At 31.3% G+C, this 17,405-nt stretch overlaps 7 protein-coding genes across 10 annotated transcripts; 1 reads left to right on the plus strand and 6 right to left on the minus strand.

Annotated features, from left to right (window-relative positions):
* Positions 1–103: 103 nt before the first annotated feature.
* On the minus strand, positions 104–2,330 carry LOC128388694 (phenoloxidase-activating factor 2-like). The gene is given in 6 exon segments (XM_053348125.1): positions 104–514; positions 668–828; positions 911–1,286; positions 1,362–1,541; positions 1,730–2,134; positions 2,137–2,330. Coding segments are annotated over 6 exon segments (1,569 nt in total). The 5' UTR covers positions 2,326–2,330; the 3' UTR covers positions 104–256.
* A 141-nt stretch (positions 2,331–2,471) lies between these two features.
* Positions 2,472–5,374, minus strand: LOC128388695 (saccharopine dehydrogenase-like oxidoreductase). Its single transcript, XM_053348126.1, has 2 exons — positions 4,898–5,374; positions 2,472–3,802 (listed from the first exon to the last, which is right to left on the minus strand). Exons 1-2 carry the CDS (start codon positions 5,234–5,236, stop codon positions 2,639–2,641), a joined length of 1,503 nt encoding a protein of 500 aa, XP_053204101.1. The 5' UTR covers positions 5,237–5,374; the 3' UTR covers positions 2,472–2,638.
* A 399-nt stretch (positions 5,375–5,773) lies between these two features.
* LOC128388701 (dexamethasone-induced Ras-related protein 1-like) lies at positions 5,774–6,631 on the minus strand (the record flags this gene model as incomplete). The annotated part of the gene is given in 2 exon segments (XM_053348134.1): positions 5,774–6,274; positions 6,277–6,631. Coding segments are annotated over 2 exon segments (531 nt in total), but the record flags the coding sequence as incomplete, so codon positions are not given.
* LOC128388698 (uncharacterized) lies at positions 6,631–9,104 on the minus strand. Of its 2 annotated transcripts, XM_053348129.1 has the most exons (7): positions 9,078–9,104; positions 8,903–8,954; positions 8,598–8,735; positions 8,228–8,521; positions 7,852–8,138; positions 7,689–7,788; positions 6,631–7,584 (listed from the first exon to the last, which is right to left on the minus strand). In XM_053348129.1, the coding sequence occupies exons 4-7, from the start codon at positions 8,374–8,376 to the stop codon at positions 7,581–7,583; spliced, it is 540 nt and encodes a 179-aa protein (XP_053204104.1). In that variant the 5' UTR covers positions 8,377–8,521; positions 8,598–8,735; positions 8,903–8,954; positions 9,078–9,104; the 3' UTR covers positions 6,631–7,580. The 2 variants fall into 2 exon arrangements, with proteins under 2 accessions (XP_053204104.1, XP_053204105.1); XM_053348130.1 differs by lacking the exons at positions 8,228–8,521; positions 8,598–8,735; positions 8,903–8,954; positions 9,078–9,104 and having other exon boundaries at positions 7,852–7,991.
* A 181-nt stretch (positions 9,105–9,285) lies between these two features.
* Positions 9,286–12,463, plus strand: LOC128388702 (zinc finger protein interacting with ribonucleoprotein K-like). Its single transcript, XM_053348136.1, has 5 exons — positions 9,286–9,887; positions 10,137–11,136; positions 11,202–11,446; positions 11,580–12,002; positions 12,079–12,463. Exons 1-5 carry the CDS (start codon positions 9,840–9,842, stop codon positions 12,202–12,204), a joined length of 1,842 nt encoding a protein of 613 aa, XP_053204111.1. The 5' UTR covers positions 9,286–9,839; the 3' UTR covers positions 12,205–12,463.
* A 517-nt stretch (positions 12,464–12,980) lies between these two features.
* Positions 12,981–14,270, minus strand: LOC128388700 (uncharacterized). 3 transcript variants are annotated; one of them, XM_053348131.1, is made up of 2 exons: positions 13,798–14,270; positions 12,981–13,292 (listed from the first exon to the last, which is right to left on the minus strand). In XM_053348131.1, the coding sequence occupies exons 1-2, from the start codon at positions 14,134–14,136 to the stop codon at positions 13,239–13,241; spliced, it is 393 nt and encodes a 130-aa protein (XP_053204106.1). In that variant the 5' UTR covers positions 14,137–14,270; the 3' UTR covers positions 12,981–13,238. The 3 variants fall into 3 exon arrangements, with proteins under 3 accessions (XP_053204106.1, XP_053204107.1, XP_053204108.1); XM_053348132.1 differs by having other exon boundaries at positions 12,981–13,378; positions 13,798–14,267; XM_053348133.1 differs by lacking the exon at positions 12,981–13,292 and adding an exon at positions 13,438–13,717 and having other exon boundaries at positions 13,798–14,265.
* Positions 14,271–14,297: 27 nt separating this feature from the next.
* LOC128388697 (vesicle transport through interaction with t-SNAREs homolog 1B-like) lies at positions 14,298–16,669 on the minus strand. Its single transcript, XM_053348128.1, is given in 5 exon segments — positions 14,298–14,853; positions 14,856–15,200; positions 15,305–15,613; positions 16,060–16,133; positions 16,485–16,669. Coding segments are annotated over 3 exon segments (624 nt in total). The 5' UTR covers positions 15,393–15,613; positions 16,060–16,133; positions 16,485–16,669; the 3' UTR covers positions 14,298–14,662.
* Positions 16,670–17,405: the final 736 nt, after the last annotated feature.

Genomic DNA, 17,405 nt, shown 5'->3' on the forward strand with positions numbered 1-17,405 from the left:
CTCAAATAACAGAAGTGATGAACATAAATTATAAAGAGCTAAATGAAATTACAATTTACTAATTTACAATTTTCGTTGATTAATCAACGTTTTTTTTAAATCAATACTATTAATAGAAAAATTTTATTTCCAATCCAAGTAAAAAAAAAGTTTTCAAACAAATATTACATTGGAAGAAAATTAAATCGGTTAATTGTTTGATTATTGTCATGTTGAGAAGTTGATTGTTTCAATTAAATTGTCCTTTACGTTGAAATTATTCAGTTGGTGTTAATTTTCTTGATTGTTTCTGTTTCTTGTGGATATTATTATTACTATTGCTTTGAGAAACAGGGGAAGCATAATAATTAAAATCTTTTCCGGTAACACTGATAATCCAATCTAAATATTTGGTTATGTCCACATAAACACCAGGAACTCCTTTCTGTCCACATTCAATTCCCCATGAAACTAGACCAACCAAGGAGTAGGTTCCATCTTGTCGATAGCAAACCAATGGACCACCACCATCACCCTTTTAATTGAGAAAACGAAAGAGAAAGAAAATGTTAACTAATTAGCTGTAGAATTACAATTTCCTTAATGAGTCAGTACAATTTAATTTAAGAAACTCAATTCATGTTGTGAGTCAAAACTTGATTGTCTATTAACCGATTAATCAACTAACCTTACAAGAGTCTCGACTCTCCTCACCACCAGCACAAATGAATCCATGATGAAGCTTGAATCTCAATCCTAATCGAGTTTGTCTCAAGGCTTGTTGACAATTTTCCCGAGGAACAACTTGAACTGATATTTCCTTCAAGATGCTGGAATAGCTTCCACCCTCTGGGTTGAGAAATAAACAGAAAACAACAATTTGAGAATCAATGAGAGAAAAACAAAGTGAAACAATTAATTAATTACTCACTGTAAGCAGTTTTACCCCAACCGGTGGTTACACATTCTTGATATTCATGAGTCTCACCAATCTCAGGTAAACAAATTGAATCAATGTTTGGCTTAAATTGTACCCGACGATTAAGCCTAATAAGAGCAATATCATTCCATAGATTGTTACCTCTAAATTCTGGGTGTATAATAATTTTCTCAACATCATAATCTTCATGGGGATAAAATTCATTCTCATTTGCTGTATCCCATTCACCAAGTCTAACCTTTAACAGTCTTGGATTGTTGATAAAATCTTTAACACAATGAGCAACAGTTATGATGAAATAATCGTCAATTAAAGTACCACCACATTGGAAAATGTTAACATCTTGTTCAGATTTAAGTAAAGCAGCCTGAAGATTAAGAATAGAACAACAATTAAAGAGACAATTTAATGAAATTGAATAGATAACGAAAAAAAAACTAACCTGCCAAGGCCATTCACCGAAATCCGCTTCACCTTTTCGGTCCGGGGATAAGATTCTTGAATTGATTCCTGCGGGATTTTGAATTCCACATCGATGAAGATAAGGTTGAGTTGTAACCGTTTCAGGATCAGAACAACAAACATGGAAAGTACCACAATAAGATGGACTTGATTTACCTTCCTAACAATTAATGACAAGAAGAAGAAACAAAAAAATCGAACAACATAAATTGTTTTGTTTACTTTTAGAAAACGAAAAAGTTCAAATTTCTATCAATAGATGTCAGTCTTTTTCTCCCTCTTTTTTTTCCTCAGAAACAGCTGATGGAAAAGGAGAAAAATAAATTTCTACTCTTTGGATTTAATTACCTCGTTAATTGTTGACTTTTCTTTTGCTGGTTTCGATTTAATTCTTGGATCAATTAAACCTGAACCATCTTCAATTACTTTTCCGTTGTCACATTGATAGTAAGGGACACAAACACAATCTTCTTTGTTGTCGGTTGTTACAACACCGTAATCACCACCATCTCCGATTGCTGATGATTTCATTGGAATTTTATCTGATTCAGTTTGACTATCAATTGAATTATCTTTTGGTTGTATTGGTAATTGTGTTGTCTCTCGTAATGGATCCAAGTGTTTCGGTGAAACAGCCAATCGATTAGGTGTTGACCCTTCGTTTACTTCTGATCCTAATAAGGGTTTAACTGTACCATTATTGGAGATTTGGTTTGACTTTTTTACCGTTGGTAAAGATTGAGAATTGATGATGATAATGATGATGATGGAGATTTTATTGATTCGGAAACACCCTGACGATGTCGACCATTTCGACGACCATTGTAAACACTATTAACCTGTCTAAATGTCGATGATTGATCATCACTTGGAAAGGAAAGTGACCAACTAATCGCTGGCAATAAAAGACCAATCAACAGAATTGAACTTTTTAAAGTAATCATTTTACTTTATGGTAACTACAATTTAGCAGTTCGCATGAAAAAAAATGAAACAATCAATGGACGAACGAAATGAAAATGCAAATGGTGTAACATTGTCATAAGTTTCATAGGATAATCAAAAAAAAGCGACAAAACATCCAACCGGATTTAATGGTGAAAAAAATTAACGGATGTTTAATTGTTGTCAGTTATTTTGTAATCAATTTCCAGTGCAAACCTGTGATCGATTACTGATAAAAAAAGTGTTTTCCTTTTTTCTACAAAAATTCAAAATCATTTGTACAAAATTTACGAGTTCAATTGGATGGAAATTCTAATGATGAAGAATTTTAAATTCTAATCCTCGTTGATTAAGTCGATCTCTCAATGATGTATAACGGAAAGCAAATGCTGGTGTTAAACAACCACCTTTGTATGGCATTGAACTTGATTCCTCCAAGAGGGTTAATCCACTTTGGATAAGGATTAACGATGTTATCTCCGAATCGGACTTACAACCACTTATTGAAACTCTCATTGTTTTATTAGGAGGAAATTTATATTGTCCATCAGATGAATCACTTGGCGAATCCCAACCATTTCCAACCAGATGAATAGAAAAGGATGAAGATGATGAAGATGATGACGAGGATAAAGAAGACGAAGAAGATGAATTATCATCATCACCATGGATAAAACCATTAATCTGTTTCTCTTCCGTGTCTTTTGAATTGCTCAGGTAGCCGAGTGTCATTATCGAGGGATAAACGTTCAACAATTTACGACTAAAAGTAAACCAGGTTAACAATGTTAAATAGATTAAGATGAACACAATTAAGATAATTTGTGGCCATTGGGAGACAATTAAGTGTTGATTAAAACGCGTTGCTGGTTCTCGATAAGCTTGATAAAACCATTGTTGACTTTTCCATACAATGTTATCAGAATTGATTGGAATGGACCAAGATGAAAGTTCCTTATTTTTCCTGGGAAAACATTTAATCAACGATTGAGTTGGTGATCGATTAATTGATTTAAACGATAATAACGATGAAAATAGTCCAGAGGATGGAGATGAGGATGAAATCCATGGAGAATGTGATGAAATACTATTGTTATCATTACTATCATCATTATTATTTATTTCTCCATATTTGGAGATGTTATTTATATCTCTCCGAAAATTTGATGATACAATTGATTTAATTAGATTAGAATTGAAATGTTGTAATGTTTGTGATCTACTTAATTGCTGGGGATGATGGTGATTAAGTTGATTTGTTAACTGAAATGAGAGATAACTTTCAGTTGAATGTAATCGACCAGCGGGTAAAAATTGTTGCTTTAAATAATCAACACCAAGATCAATTGGAACACAATTAGAGTTAATTGAAGTAATTAAGTAAACACCCGAAGCTTTAGCAGCCTCATGATACTTTAATTGTAGTAAATCAAGATAATCAGGTTCATCGGTCATATCCAACATATGAGTTCGTTTCTGTGGAATGAAAAAAAAAACAATCAAAATGATCAAATTAATTATCAATTACAATTTAGAAGAAGAAAATTATCCTTCAATTGTATTATCATTAAATTGTTTCTAAATTAATCAAAGTTAATTGTTGTTCCTATGACGTTACAATCGTTTAAATGTCTTATACCTTTTATTACGTTGACCTTTTCTAAATTTGATCGATTGCGATTAACTTGATTGTTAATTAGCTTAATTGTGAATCAAGGGAAAAATAATATTCAACTTTTTTTCCACTAGAAAACAATTTAATTTGTTTTCACTTCCTTACAATTTTAGAATCAGTTAATTGTGATCAAAGTGAATTGTGAAACATGTTGACTTGAATATTAATCACAATTGGAGGTAATTGTTGCAATTTAATATATGAAATGATTTAAGTTAATTCTTTGGGAAATATTTTCTTGTTGTTGTTGATTTACAAATGATTAAAAAAAAGCAAATAGATTTGATCACAATTAATATTAACATTCAAGGTAAACAACAATTTGTTTAGACGTCAATATAATTAGAGGTAAATTATATCCAATATTTGATTGTAATAAATGATTCACTACCTGATGGGGACAATTTAAATTGTTTGGGGAATACAAAGATAATTGATATAATCAACGTTTGCTAATTACCCTCAAGGACTTTGACACTAATTGTTAAATTAATCAAAACACTGAATTAATAATTCCTATTAGTTAAATGTTATCATCAACAGAGAGAAAGTGTTTAACTTTTTATTAATTAAATTACTTTAATTTGTTAGAGGGAAAAATTGTAAAAAAAAAGACAAATTAATCAACAAAAATAGGAGGAAATTGTTGATTAATTTAAAGTATAGATTAACAATCAATGTTTACATTTAACAATTAAAATTGATCATCAATCAAAATGATAAATCTAACCAACAACATCCAAGGTAATAAACTAATCGTACTGGAATCATGATCAAAGATTATTAATCAGTTAATTTCCAATATTATCATTTGACCTAATTGTAAGTATTAGGATGGATTTTGATTACTACGATATGTTGATTAGTTAATGATAACAATTAGTAAATCAACTCACCTCAATACAAGCTTTGGCAAGTTTTTCCCTCTCGAGTAAGTTAAGTTGACCATAAGCATTAAGGATCACCTTTGATCGGGCACAAATTGTTGTTAAATTTGATTCGTCATTAAAATCAACCACAATTAGACTAACATCGTTTAGATTACGGTCCATTTGAATGGCCACTTGAGTTAAGGCCACTTTTAATTGCGATTTGTGGTGTCCAGCGATCGCTATCCAACGAGGTTTCTTTTCCAATTCCAACCATTTGACCAAATTTCTCAATACATGTTTACCTGTATTTCCATTGGCACCGAAAATGATGAAGTCGAATTCACGTTCGGACATGATTATCATTTAACTAACACTTAACATCTAAATTTTGGTTAACACAAATCACTAACAATTTACAATCAATCTAACAGGTAACAATTTAAAACTGGTTACTATATTTAAAGAGTTAATCAACATTCAAATCTCACTCGTACGTCTTTGTATCCATAGAAACAAACTAACAATTTAATTTCCTTCAAGGTGTTTACTTTTTTTTCTTGGTAAACAATTAAAGCTTAATTGTTGTCCGAAAGTCCATCTTTATCAACAAGACATGGTAATCAAATGTGAGAGCTAAAGGTTAATTGTGTTGAGCTAAATCTTTATAATCAACTAATTGTTTAATGTTTGATTTTTAAGTTTCCATTCACAATATGAATTGAAATTATTTTTGTTTTAACTAAATTCACTTTTTTTTTATCGCAATTAAGATTCAAGGTAATTTTAATTAAGTTTAATTTTTCAATTGATTTATTAAATCATTGATTTTGTCGATTATTCAATAAGTGTAAATATAAATTGATTAGTTAATGGTCATCTCTTTGTTTTTTGTTTAATCTCAACAATTAAACAAAAGTTTCAATCTTTTTTGTTTTTGAATGTAAATAGCAGATAATTTGAAATATAATCATAATCTGTTTCTTGATTGTTTTGTGACAGCAATCAGTTGATGATAAAATATAACATTTGGTTAAATATGTATGTAAATATTTGATTGAGATCACAATTGGAAAGTTGAATTAGTAACAGAAAATTGATCAATATCAAACTGATTGATTTTGAGTCTAAATTATCTAAAAACTTCCAAAAAATAAGGCAAGCTAATATCGCCATCTCAATGGCAATTATAACAATTAAGAGACACTTATTAGTGATCACTCGTCGATTAATACTCAAATTCAACCATTTCTTTTGATATAACTCGACTTTCGGTAAGATCAATCTTATTACCAGCGATTACAATTGGTACTTGAATGGGCTGATTAGTCTGTAACTTGTTGTTAATTTGTTAATCATTAATTGGTGATGAATTTTGAATGTTGTTGTTGTTTGTGGTGTTGCAGATGAACCTTTTGCCTTTGATATCATTTCTCTTAATTGTGTCACCTCTTCGAATGATTCTTTGCCGTTAATGGCATAAACTAAGATGAACGCACTTCCAGAGTTAATTGCGAGTCTTCTCATCGCTGGAAATGAAAATGTTCCACTCGTATCCAATATCTCAACGGAAACCGTTCCAACCTCTTTAATCTCATATTCACTTTTGTGGAGCTCTTCAACTGTTGGATTATGTTCATTCAGAAAAGAATCATATAAGAATCGTTTGATTATCGCCGTTTTACCCACTTTAGATGAGCCGATGATAACTAATCGATAATCATCTTTATCATTTCCATGAGATGGGCATGAGAATTGCAATTAATTCGCTGGATTAATAAGTTCGCTGGACTGGAACAGTTTTCATAGACTTATGTTTTTCGATCTCACGACACATTATTTCTTGTTGCTATTCATTAAAAATAGAATTGGCTGAGTTGAACAACATTATTGAAAGATACAAAAAAAGAGATGTCCACCTTTAGAGTCAAGAAAAATCAATGATCAACTTTTGTGTTTGATTTAATTCTTTCTCAGATTTGACCAATAAAAAGCTGTTGAGATTATTAGTCATCTTTGCTTGTTCAACTACAGGGCATTTCACCAAGTTTCCAACAACAAGGTTTTTTTGAATAACTTTTTTGTTTTTGAGTGTTCAGACCCTAGACTCGAGTTATGGTAGTTTAGGCGATACTCAATTGTCATATTAAAATATCAAGGTCATTCCGGTCATTTGATGGTCACAATATAACTAACTTGCAATCATGAGGCTCCTAACGAGTTTACAACTTGTGGACATTTTTAGTTGCTGAGATATAGCGTTTTTGAGGCAGAATCCTTTTCATTAAACTTTCATTAATTTGCTCGTATCAAAGAGCATGAGAGTCGAGAAATCATTATCATTTAGGTACATGTTAGTTTTTTAAATTTGAATCGATTATGACCATCAAATGACCTTGAAACCGTATCCTAACAAAATGACCGGAATGACCTTGATATTGTAATATGACAATTGATTTGTATCCCTTTGGTAACCTTTAAGTTTGTCTCAAAATCGATTGGATTAGATGTCGATGGTTAAATTGAAGGTCCACCGATTAAAGTACCAGGATTGGTTCGAGCGATAGTTTTAAACTTAGCCCATTCACCGTTGATTGTTGCCCAATTAGAGTTCATCTCAGTTTTTACTAGACTTGGTGATTGATCAACTTCCCTTTTCATTGAATCTAATATTCGATCACCTTCGGTGAACATATTATTCAAAACTCCTTCACCTAAGAGAATTAAAGTAAATAATTAATGTGGATTAATTTAAACTCTTATAAAATAATAGAAGAAGAGATGAAAGAGAAAACAGATCAACTAATAGATTACATACTTATTCTTTGTCTCAATCGATTGGTAATTTTTTCTTTCACAGAATAAAAATATTTGAAACCATCGGGAACCAATAAATGATTCAAAATTTTCACTATTAACTAGACGATTAAATAACATAGAGATTGAGTTAATTGTGTCAGGTAACAATTTAAAATTCGTACCTGAATTAAAAACAGCGGCGACCATACAAACATGGCCTAAGATAACGATTACGATTGAAAGGGTTCGCCAACCATTAAGACAACTAATCTCATCTTTTGACGATTTATTTTGAAGTACAATTGTGAAATTGCGACGAATTGAGAAACAATAAACTAACCAAGCAATTAAATGATCCCAATTAGTGGTTAATTTACAATTAGTTTCAATGATTTTCTCAAAAGGCAAATGATACAAATCAAGTAACGTCGAGATGATCAATAGTAAACCTAATATAATGAAACATGTACTAGAAAAACAAAAAAAAACAACAACAATTAAGATGATTATCAGGTGACAAGTGAATTAATTTGATTGTCATGATAATTGTGGACTTACATGATTAATTTTTCCGACCAATCAAAAGGTAAATCATAATAGGTTTCAATTTTAATTGCATCGACAACCTTAAGAGAAAGAAAATGAACATTTGGACTCTTCGTGTTCGTCGTCAAATTAAGAGTTGAAATTAATTGGAAACAATCCATATCTTAAATTTCTTCTTGATTCGATTAGATTATTCATTTGATAGACTAAACCATATCGATGTTGATTTAAATCGTAACCGTTTGGTGAAATTGCTAAATTGTCCATTCAACTTGTCGAAAGTCATTTTTCAAGATTTTGTTAAATCTAATCCATTAGAGATGAAAAAAAATCAAAGGTCATTCTTAAAATAACACTTAAAGGTCATACGGAGGTCGTTTACCTGAGAACACATTTAATGGCTCTAATTACAATTGTCAAGTCAAATTTACCTTCCAAGATCAGCGAATCAAAAAAAATTTTTAGAACATTTGATTAATTGGAACCAATAAAAACTTCTCTCTCCACTAATCCTTAAAACCTTTAGAAAAAAATAATAATACATAAGTAAAGAAAGAAACATACATGTAATAATAAGAAAAATGTTGGAAGTGAGAAAAAAAATGGCGAATTAAAAACCGAGATTATAAATTGAAATACTGAGAAAGACAATTTTACATGACAACACGAATTCTTGTCTCAACTTACGATGACAAAATTGTTGTCCAACCAAATCGATCATCTTAACATCAATACTAACCTAAAGAGAATTAAAAAGAGAAAAAAAATTCTTTTAATCGCAAAACCGCAACTAAAAACAAAATGGAAGCAAAAAGAGAAAAGAAAATAAAAAAAGAGAATAGAAAATTTTCTCAATACTTACCAAGAGTGTAACATATTAGGTGGTCACCTTTGACATGGCCAATACAAAAGATAAACAAGTGTCAACGTCATAGAATTTCAAGTTTCCAAATAGAGAGAAGAAAATTAATTCTCATTCTAAATTAAATTAAACTTGTAATAAACTTTAATTAGTATCGAAATTAACTAATTAAGAGGCAAAATTTTCTCCAACAATTAAACTCATATGTTGATCGTTTAAAAGAAAACATTTAACAATCGAATCGGTTAATCGATGTATCGATCATTATTCTTGCCTGGTGTTGGTTTTGAGATTTTTTGTTCACTTGGTTTTTTGGTTTGGTTTGTATTTGATTGGAATTGTAAATTAATTGTTCTTTACGGTTAAACTAATTTAAATTCTTTTTCTCTTTTATTAATTTTTCACAATTAATTTATACCTTATCACTTACTTAACCTGTGAAAATTGTTTAGAGTCTAAATTTGGGCTCTAAATTACCAATTACCAAAGTCTAAATTTTCACTTTTCTATCTTTTTCTCTCCTTTCTTTTCCTGTTCTTTTTTTGTCTGTTCAATTGATAAGCTATGATTTTCTGACTCTTGTTGTTATCGTTTTTTTCTCTATTCAACTCTACAATAAACAATCAATAAATATGTCACTGGTCTTCATATTCCTTAAAAAACGTTTATCTTCTGTTTCCAGTGTCATAAAAGTTAATTAGAGCCTTAATTATTAAATTATATCACCTGGCTCAAAATACAAAATTACCCAATTTACTGGCCATGGATGATTTAGGCCTCAGCTCTCGGCTGTTAGGCTTCAAGACAAAGGTAACCTCATTTTCTGTTCTTTTTCAATTTACTTCATTTTTTTCTTCTCGTTTACTTCTCATTTTGACTGAGAGGTTTCAAACTCTATCCTGTGTTAATACCTTTGTTTACACTTGCAGAGTTTGATCTATTTACTCAGCCTGTTTCTCTCTCTCTCTCTCTCTCTCTCTCTTTGAGTTCAATTGATAATTTTGCCTTTTGTTTATTGTGATTTTTAATTCATTTTCTATTCCATTTGTTTTTAAATAGATTGATGATGCCGTGGCCTTGGTTCCGGACATGACAGCTGAAGAAAAGCTTAGAGCTGTACAATTTTGGAATGTTGTCTCTGAAAAATTGCAGGGAATTGTTAATGACAGTGCTGCTGACATTAATGCGCTTATACCTGATGAATTTGGGGATGATGATTTAAATAAAGAGACGAAAGAATTGGTAGAAACCATTGAAAATAGTAAAAATTTTGATTTTGATTCAAGCTTGACCAGTGGAACAAGTTTGACTGCTCAGCCTGAAGATGAATCACTCGATTTTCCTGATATTGCGTCGACTAATCTATCGGATACAGGTTTAGATTCACCAGCAGACAGTTTATCAGATGCTAGAGTTAACGATCCAACATTATCGTTAAATTTATCCAGCTCTGAACAATCACCAACTGGGACAACTAATATTCAATCTACTCCACCACACTCACGATCACTTGTTGACACAGATGCAAATGATACTCTTTCTATGAATGGAAATCTAAATGAATCAAACGATTGCGAGATTGATGTTGATCAATTATCAGTAATGGAAAATGAATCTCTTCACTTTTCTGCTGGTAATGTTGATGAAACTCAAATTGGTGATCTAACCAATATAAGTACAGATGCAAATGTCTTATATGGTTTGGAATCAACTGATCGAGCCAATGTAATCCAATCAACATCACCTAAACAACATTTCAACAATAATACGACTGTTGAATCATCCATTCAAGACAGTAACTCGAGTCTGGGAGAAAATCTTGGAGCGGAAAGTGAGAGTAGTTTCATCAGTGAAAGTGGAGAAAGTCTAAATATAGATCGATTTGGTGTCTCTCACGTTTCATTAGAAATGGAAACTGATACTAATTCACTTGAAACACTTATGGTTAACCAATCGACCACGAATGGCCTAATGGCGACAACAGTTGACAATAATAAGATTTTAGATCGATCAAATTCTATCCAATCGAATGGAAATGTTTCTCTCAAGGTGAACGATGATGATGATAAACAGTATACCTGCGATGTCTGTGGAAAATATCCAACAGTCATTCTGCTCACACGAGTCATAAATGGACTCACACTAAATCTTTTACTTGTGACGAATGTGGAGCAAAATTTTCCACCAAGGGTAATCTTCTGGTCCATCAGCGTCGACACACCGGCGAGAAGCCTTTCGCTTGTGACAAATGTCCAGCCATATTTTCAACCAAGGGAAATTTACGACGACATATTAAAGCTCATAGCGGTGAAAGATCATGGAAATGCGAAGTCTGTGGATCAAAGTTCACAGAGAAGAAAAGTCTCAAGGTGAGTTTTTAATTAGAAGAAAAAAATTCATTACATTTTTATGCTTCTTTCTTTTCCAAGTTATTAATCTTGTCTCTCTTTCTTGCTCCCTGGTTTTTTTTAACTTTTCTTGTTTCATGTAACCCTAATTTAGGTGCATATGCGTCGTCACACTGGAGAACGACCTTATAAATGTACAGTGTGTAACAAAGCCTTCTCCCAAACTGGAGTACTTCAAACTCACATGGCTCTTCATTTGGACGAAAGGAAATATCTCTGTGAGATGTGTGGCAAAGCGTTTCGACAACGATCTCAGCTTCGGTTACATGTACTTCGACACGAGGGTGTTAAAAAATGGGATTGCTCCAATTGTGCGGCTAAATTTCTGACTAAAGGTGACCTGGAGCGACATTTCCGTATACACACTGGAGAGCGACCTTATGTTTGTCCACTTTGTGGTAAAACTTTTACTCGACAACAATCACTCAATGAACACTCAAATCGCCACCTTGGTTTGAAGCCATATAATTGTGACATTTGTCATAAAAAATTCTCGGAAATGTCGGCCTGCTACAAGGTTAGTTAAATAATATTCATTAAATTTTACTCATTAATCAAAATTTCATCTCAAATTTTGCTCTATCTATCAACAGCATATCAAAATCCACAAAAAGCAGCAACAAAAATCTGAATCCGATAATCCTGACCTCGTTAATCAAGATTTTCAATCAATGGAATCAACTATTGGCGATCATCTATCTCAGCCAATCCTTAACTGACAATTTGAAACCGTTGGCAATTAAGATTTAACGATTCGAAGCTTTTAATTGTGTGTTGCTATGAAGCCATCGTCCAAGTTAATCATGATTAGTTTCACTTAATACTAATGCATCTTTCCAGCCATTAAAAGACACCATAAGGGTCTAAACACTCATTAAGTAATTTTTAATAGTTAGAAGTTTTCTTTTTATCTTTTATGTGTTAGTTGTAAATCAGCAACTACGAAAGTGATTAATACTTTTTCTTTTGTTTTCTCAATATTTCTCTTTTAATTATAATCATCAATCAAGAAAGTTAGAGACTAACTCAATGAGCCAACGAATGATTTAAATGATCTAAATCATTTACAAAGGTTTATCTCAAACTCTTTCTTTCTTTTTTCTCAAATAATCAAATGCAAAACAATTTAATTAGTTTATCTTCTTCCGCCGTCTTAATCATCTACATTATATCAAAGTTGATCAAGAGACTTAATTGGTAACAATTTAATAACTACTATTATATACAAAAATCAAACTATGTACTTTAATTATGAAATGACAAACATTATGTGAACTCTTTTTGCTTAAACAATTAAACAAAATCTGTAGCTTTCCAGGCTAACAGACCAAAAAAAAAACTCACTCTAATCACAATTACCTAATCAGCACAATTAAACAAATTACTTTTTTCTAGTCACAATTATCTTTACAATGGAAATTAATTTTATTGGCCAATCATTAAATCATCAATTACTGTCAATCATCAATCGACTAAGTGATAAAAACATTGCAATTTCCATATGATTCAATATTTTAATCAACGATTAAATAGTCAATTAGCTGAGTAGTAATTAAGATTAATTTAGTTATTACAATTTTTTATTTAACTCTAATCCTTTTTTTTTGAGTTTTCTGGTTTTCGGTTGACAATTTTTGTTTGTTGACATTTTATTGATTACCAATTGAATTGATTTGTGTGATATTGGTAAGCAATTAAATTGTTGCTTTGTTAATTGTTGTTCGGTGTTGATGTTAAAATGTGTCTTCTAATGTTAATTGTAAGGTAAATTATATCCAATATTTGATTGTAATAAATGATTCACTACCTGATGGGGACAATTTAAATTGTTTGGGGAATACAAAGATAATTGATATAATCAACGTTGGCTAATTACCCTCAAGGACTTTGACACTAATTGTTAAATTAATCAAAACACTGAATTAATAATTCCTATTAGTTAAATGTTATCATCAACAGAGAGAAAGTGTTTAACTTTTTATTAATTAAATTACTTTAATTTGTTAGAGGGAAAAATTGTAAAAAAAAAGACAAATTAATCAACAAAAATAGGAGGAAATTGTTGATTAATTTAAAGTATAGATTAACAATCAATGTTTACATTTAACAATTAAAATTGATCATCAATCAAAATGATAAATCTAACCAACAACATCCAAGGTAATAAACTAATCGTACTGGAATCATGATCAAAGATTATTAATCAGTTAATTTCCAATATTATCATTTGACCTAATTGTAAGTATTAGGATGGATTTTGATTACTACGATATGTTGATTAGTTAATGATAACAATTAGTAAATCAACTCACCTCAATACAAGCTTTGGCAAGTTTTTCCCTCTCGAGTAAGTTAAGTTGACCATAAGCATTAAGGATCACCTTTGATCGGGCACAAATTGTTGTTAAATTTGATTCGTCATTAAAATCAACCACAATTAGACTAACATCGTTTAGATTACGGTCCATTTGAATGGCCACTTGAGTTAAGGCCACTTTTAATTGCGATTTGTGGTGTCCAGCGATCGCTATCCAACGAGGTTTCTTTTCCAATTCCAACCATTTAACCAAATTTCTCAATACATGTTTACCTGTATTTCCATTGGCACCGAAAATGATGAAGTCGAATTCACGTTCGGACATGATTATCATTTAACTAACACTTAACATCTAAATTTTGGTTAACACAAATCACTAACAATTTACAATCAATCTAACAGGTAACAATTTAAAACTGGTTACTATATTTAAAGAGTTAATCAACATTCAAATCTCACTCGTACGTCTTTGTATCCATAGAAACAAACTAATAATTAAGATTCAAGGTAAGTTTAATTTTTCAATTGATTTATTAAATCATTGATTTTGTCGATTATTTAATCACAAGTTGGTTAAGAAAGTTGTGAATTAATAAGTGTAAATATAAATTGATTAGTTAATGGTCATCTCAACAATTAAACAAAAGTTTCAATCTTTTTTGTTTTTGAATGTAAATAGCAGATAATTTGAAATATAATCATAATCTGTTTCTTGATTGTTTTGTGACAGCAATCAGTTGATGATAAAATATAACATTTGGTTAAATATGTATGTAAATATTTGATTGAGATCACAATTGGAAAGTTGAATTAGTAACGGAAAATTGATCAGTATCAATCTGATTGATTTTGAGTCTAAATTATCTAAAAAATTTCCAAAAAATAAGGCAAGCTAATATCGCCATCTCGATGGCAATTATAACAATTAAGAGACACTTATTAGTGATCACTCGTCGATTAATACTTCTTAGGATTACATGGACTCTTTTCAATTGGTAGCCAGTTTCATCAAGTCGTTCTCTGGCTCGAGTTAATGTTTCCCGTTGTTGGCTAATTCTGCGATCACCTCAGTTCCAATGTTCTCACTTTCTTTGGCAATCATTTGAGCTCGAGTTAAAGACGCTCCAGTTTTCTGTAAAATTTGTATCCCTTTGGTAACCTTTAAGTTTGTCTCAAAATCGATTGGATTAGATGTCGATGGTTCAATTGAAGGTCCACCGATTAAAGTACCAGGATTGGTTCGAGCGATAGTTTTAAACTTAGCCCATTCACCGTTGATTGTTGCCCAATTAGAGTTCATCTCAGTTTTTACTAGACTTGGTGATTGATCAACTTCCCTTTTCATTGAATCTAATATTCGATCACCTTCAGTGAACATATTATTCAAAACTCCTTCACCTAAGAGAATTAAAGTAAATAATTAATGTGGATTAATTTAAACTCTTATAAAATAATAGAAGAAGAGATGAAAGAGAAAACAGATCAACTAATAGATTACATACTTATTCTTTGTCTCAATCGATTGGTAATTTTTTCTTTCACAGAATAATAATCATCTTTTAGATCTTCAAATCGCTTAGAAGAAGCCATGATGTTCTAATGGTTAAAATGTCGGTAGAACTGTGTATATATAAGCAGAGAGTTTAAAGAGGTTAATACACTGTATCTGGGTGGCGAAGGAGCTTCGACCCAAAAATGAAACTTGTCAGGCCAAAAGGTCAATGCGTGGGAGAGATGGTGAGGTTATATCAATAGTGATGCTGTTGATTCCAATTTATGTGCAAAGAGAGAGAGAGAGAGAAAGAAAATACCTGTGGATAGAAAGAGACAAAGAGAAAGTTAGAAGGAGTAAATATGCTGTGAGGGGGGAGAGAGAGAGAGAGAGATGATATTGAAGAGAAAAGAAGATCGCAGAGATTGCTTGGTTCGAATGTAGGTTAAAAGATGGATCGATATCGTTGAGAATTATGGTGAGGTCGAGAGGGGAAGGGATAAGACACGGAAGTAAAAGTGGCTCAATTTTCGTTAGAAGGAAGAACATGAGAAAGAAAATGAAGAAGGAGGAAGTTGTGAAGAGGTAGAAACTATTCGAGGCTACAAGTTCAATGTGCGCAACTTTGACTCGTATTTTACGAGGCAAAGGACATTAGTTCATTCAACTTATTATTGTTGAGTTGAAAAACGAAACCAGGCCATTCGAACAATAACAAAAGTCAACTCTTTTTTTCTTCTTCTCTCTCCTTAGATCTCTCCTTACTCCTTCTTGTCTTCATCTTCTTCTTCAATTTGGGTTTGTCTTGTTTGCATTGTTGTTCTTTCACTTATCTTCTCCTGTGGGATAAATAAACAAGAAAGAGGGAGAGATGATTATGATGATAAAAGATGAAAATTACGAATAGAAAAGGGAGAGATAAAGAGAGAAAGTAAAAGAAGAAGAAGAAAATAAATTCAACTCAGATCTTTAACCAGAACTTTTCAGGATATTGACCTAAACTAACCTCTTAATTTCTGTTTCTGGGTCAGGTTAATGTTATCATAGTATCTTCACCTCAAAGCCTTTCCCCTTTACCAAACCAATGAAAAAAAAACAACAATAATCAACAATGATTTAGACAAATTGACAATCAACCGAAACATCAAAATCTGATAACGAATTGAAAAAACATTGAAAATTTTTCTCACCATTTTTTTCATCCATAGAAACCGAAACGAAAAAAGAACCAATCACTTACATTGTCTCTCTCAATAATTTACTCTAAACTCCAAAAATGATTAAAAAGAAAAAATTGAAACAAAAGAGAAATCAATCAATTGTTACCATAAAAGAAAATTAATCAACACTGGAAAAGATTAGAAATTAAAAATCATAATAAACAAGAAGAAGAGAATAGGATAAGTGGGCGGGGAGAATAGAAAAGCTTGAAAGAAGTTGCGCAAAAATTGAATTCGATTGGAAAACTGAACATTCACAAAGAGACTTAATTGTGATCAGTCTGTTGATCTTAAAATTAAATTCTAATTGTGATGAGATGAATTTAATTTTCTTTCAAATGAGCAACAATTGAAAACATTTTCCATGAGAATCTTCATCATCAGTTAATTTCTTTTTCTTTAATCACAAACCAAACTGAGAGAGGAAACGTTTCCATTTCTATGACATAAGTGTTAACCAGTTTTCCTTTTCCGACCATTTTGTTGTTCTCTTGTTTTTTAATTTATCTCGTTAATTGTTGTCACTATTTGGTAACAATTAATTGTCTTCAGTTTGGACTATTCCGTTATCACCATTGATTCAGTGACAATTAACCATCAATTGGAAAAGGCAATCGGTAAGTTTGATTTCTCTTTAGGCTTAAGGTTATTTCTTGTTTTCTACATTTTATTTGGCTTTTTTTGTTCTATTCTCTTTTGGAAATTTGTTCTTTTCTCTTCTGTAATTTTTTTGTTTTCTATTTGTCTATTTATTGTTAATTTTATTCTTTCTTTCTCTCTGAATGTTCAAGATTCCATGTAATCAGTTATTTGTTGCCAAAATTGTTCAGTTTCTGTTTTTCTCTTATCTCTATCCTGACAGTTACTTTTTCTCTTTCTTGTTCTCTTTCT

Source organism: Panonychus citri, unplaced genomic scaffold (assembly GCF_014898815.1).
Source record: "Panonychus citri isolate SS breed McGregor unplaced genomic scaffold, ASM1489881v1 Contig00101, whole genome shotgun sequence".
In the NCBI taxonomy this organism is placed as follows: Eukaryota; Metazoa; Arthropoda; class Arachnida; order Trombidiformes; family Tetranychidae; genus Panonychus; species Panonychus citri.

Bases quoted from the DNA above. Each gene is read 5' to 3' on its own strand.
- LOC128388700 (XM_053348131.1), bottom strand. From the start codon at position 14,136: ATGATAATCATGTCCGAACGTGAATTCGACTTCATCATTTTCGGTGCC. The intron at 13,293-13,797 runs GTGAGTTGATTT...TGTCCCCATCAG, and splicing joins TTGCCAAAGCTTGTATTGAG to GTAGTGAATCATTTATTACA.
- LOC128388695 (XM_053348126.1), bottom strand. From the start codon at position 5,236: ATGATAATCATGTCCGAACGTGAATTCGACTTCATCATTTTCGGTGCC. The intron at 3,803-4,897 runs GTGAGTTGATTT...TTCATTCCACAG, and splicing joins TTGCCAAAGCTTGTATTGAG to AAACGAACTCATATGTTGGA.
- LOC128388702 (XM_053348136.1), top strand. From the start codon at position 9,840: ATGGATGATTTAGGCCTCAGCTCTCGGCTGTTAGGCTTCAAGACAAAG. The intron at 11,447-11,579 runs GTGAGTTTTTAA...ACCCTAATTTAG, and splicing joins CAGAGAAGAAAAGTCTCAAG to GTGCATATGCGTCGTCACAC. The intron at 12,003-12,078 runs GTTAGTTAAATA...ATCTATCAACAG, and splicing joins AAATGTCGGCCTGCTACAAG to CATATCAAAATCCACAAAAA.
- LOC128388698 (XM_053348129.1), bottom strand. From the start codon at position 8,376: ATGGATTGTTTCCAATTAATTTCAACTCTTAATTTGACGACGAACACG. The intron at 8,139-8,227 runs GTAAGTCCACAA...TTGTTTTTCTAG, and splicing joins TGGTCGGAAAAATTAATCAT to TACATGTTTCATTATATTAG. The intron at 7,789-7,851 runs GTACGAATTTTA...TTAATCGTCTAG, and splicing joins CGCCGCTGTTTTTAATTCAG to TTAATAGTGAAAATTTTGAA.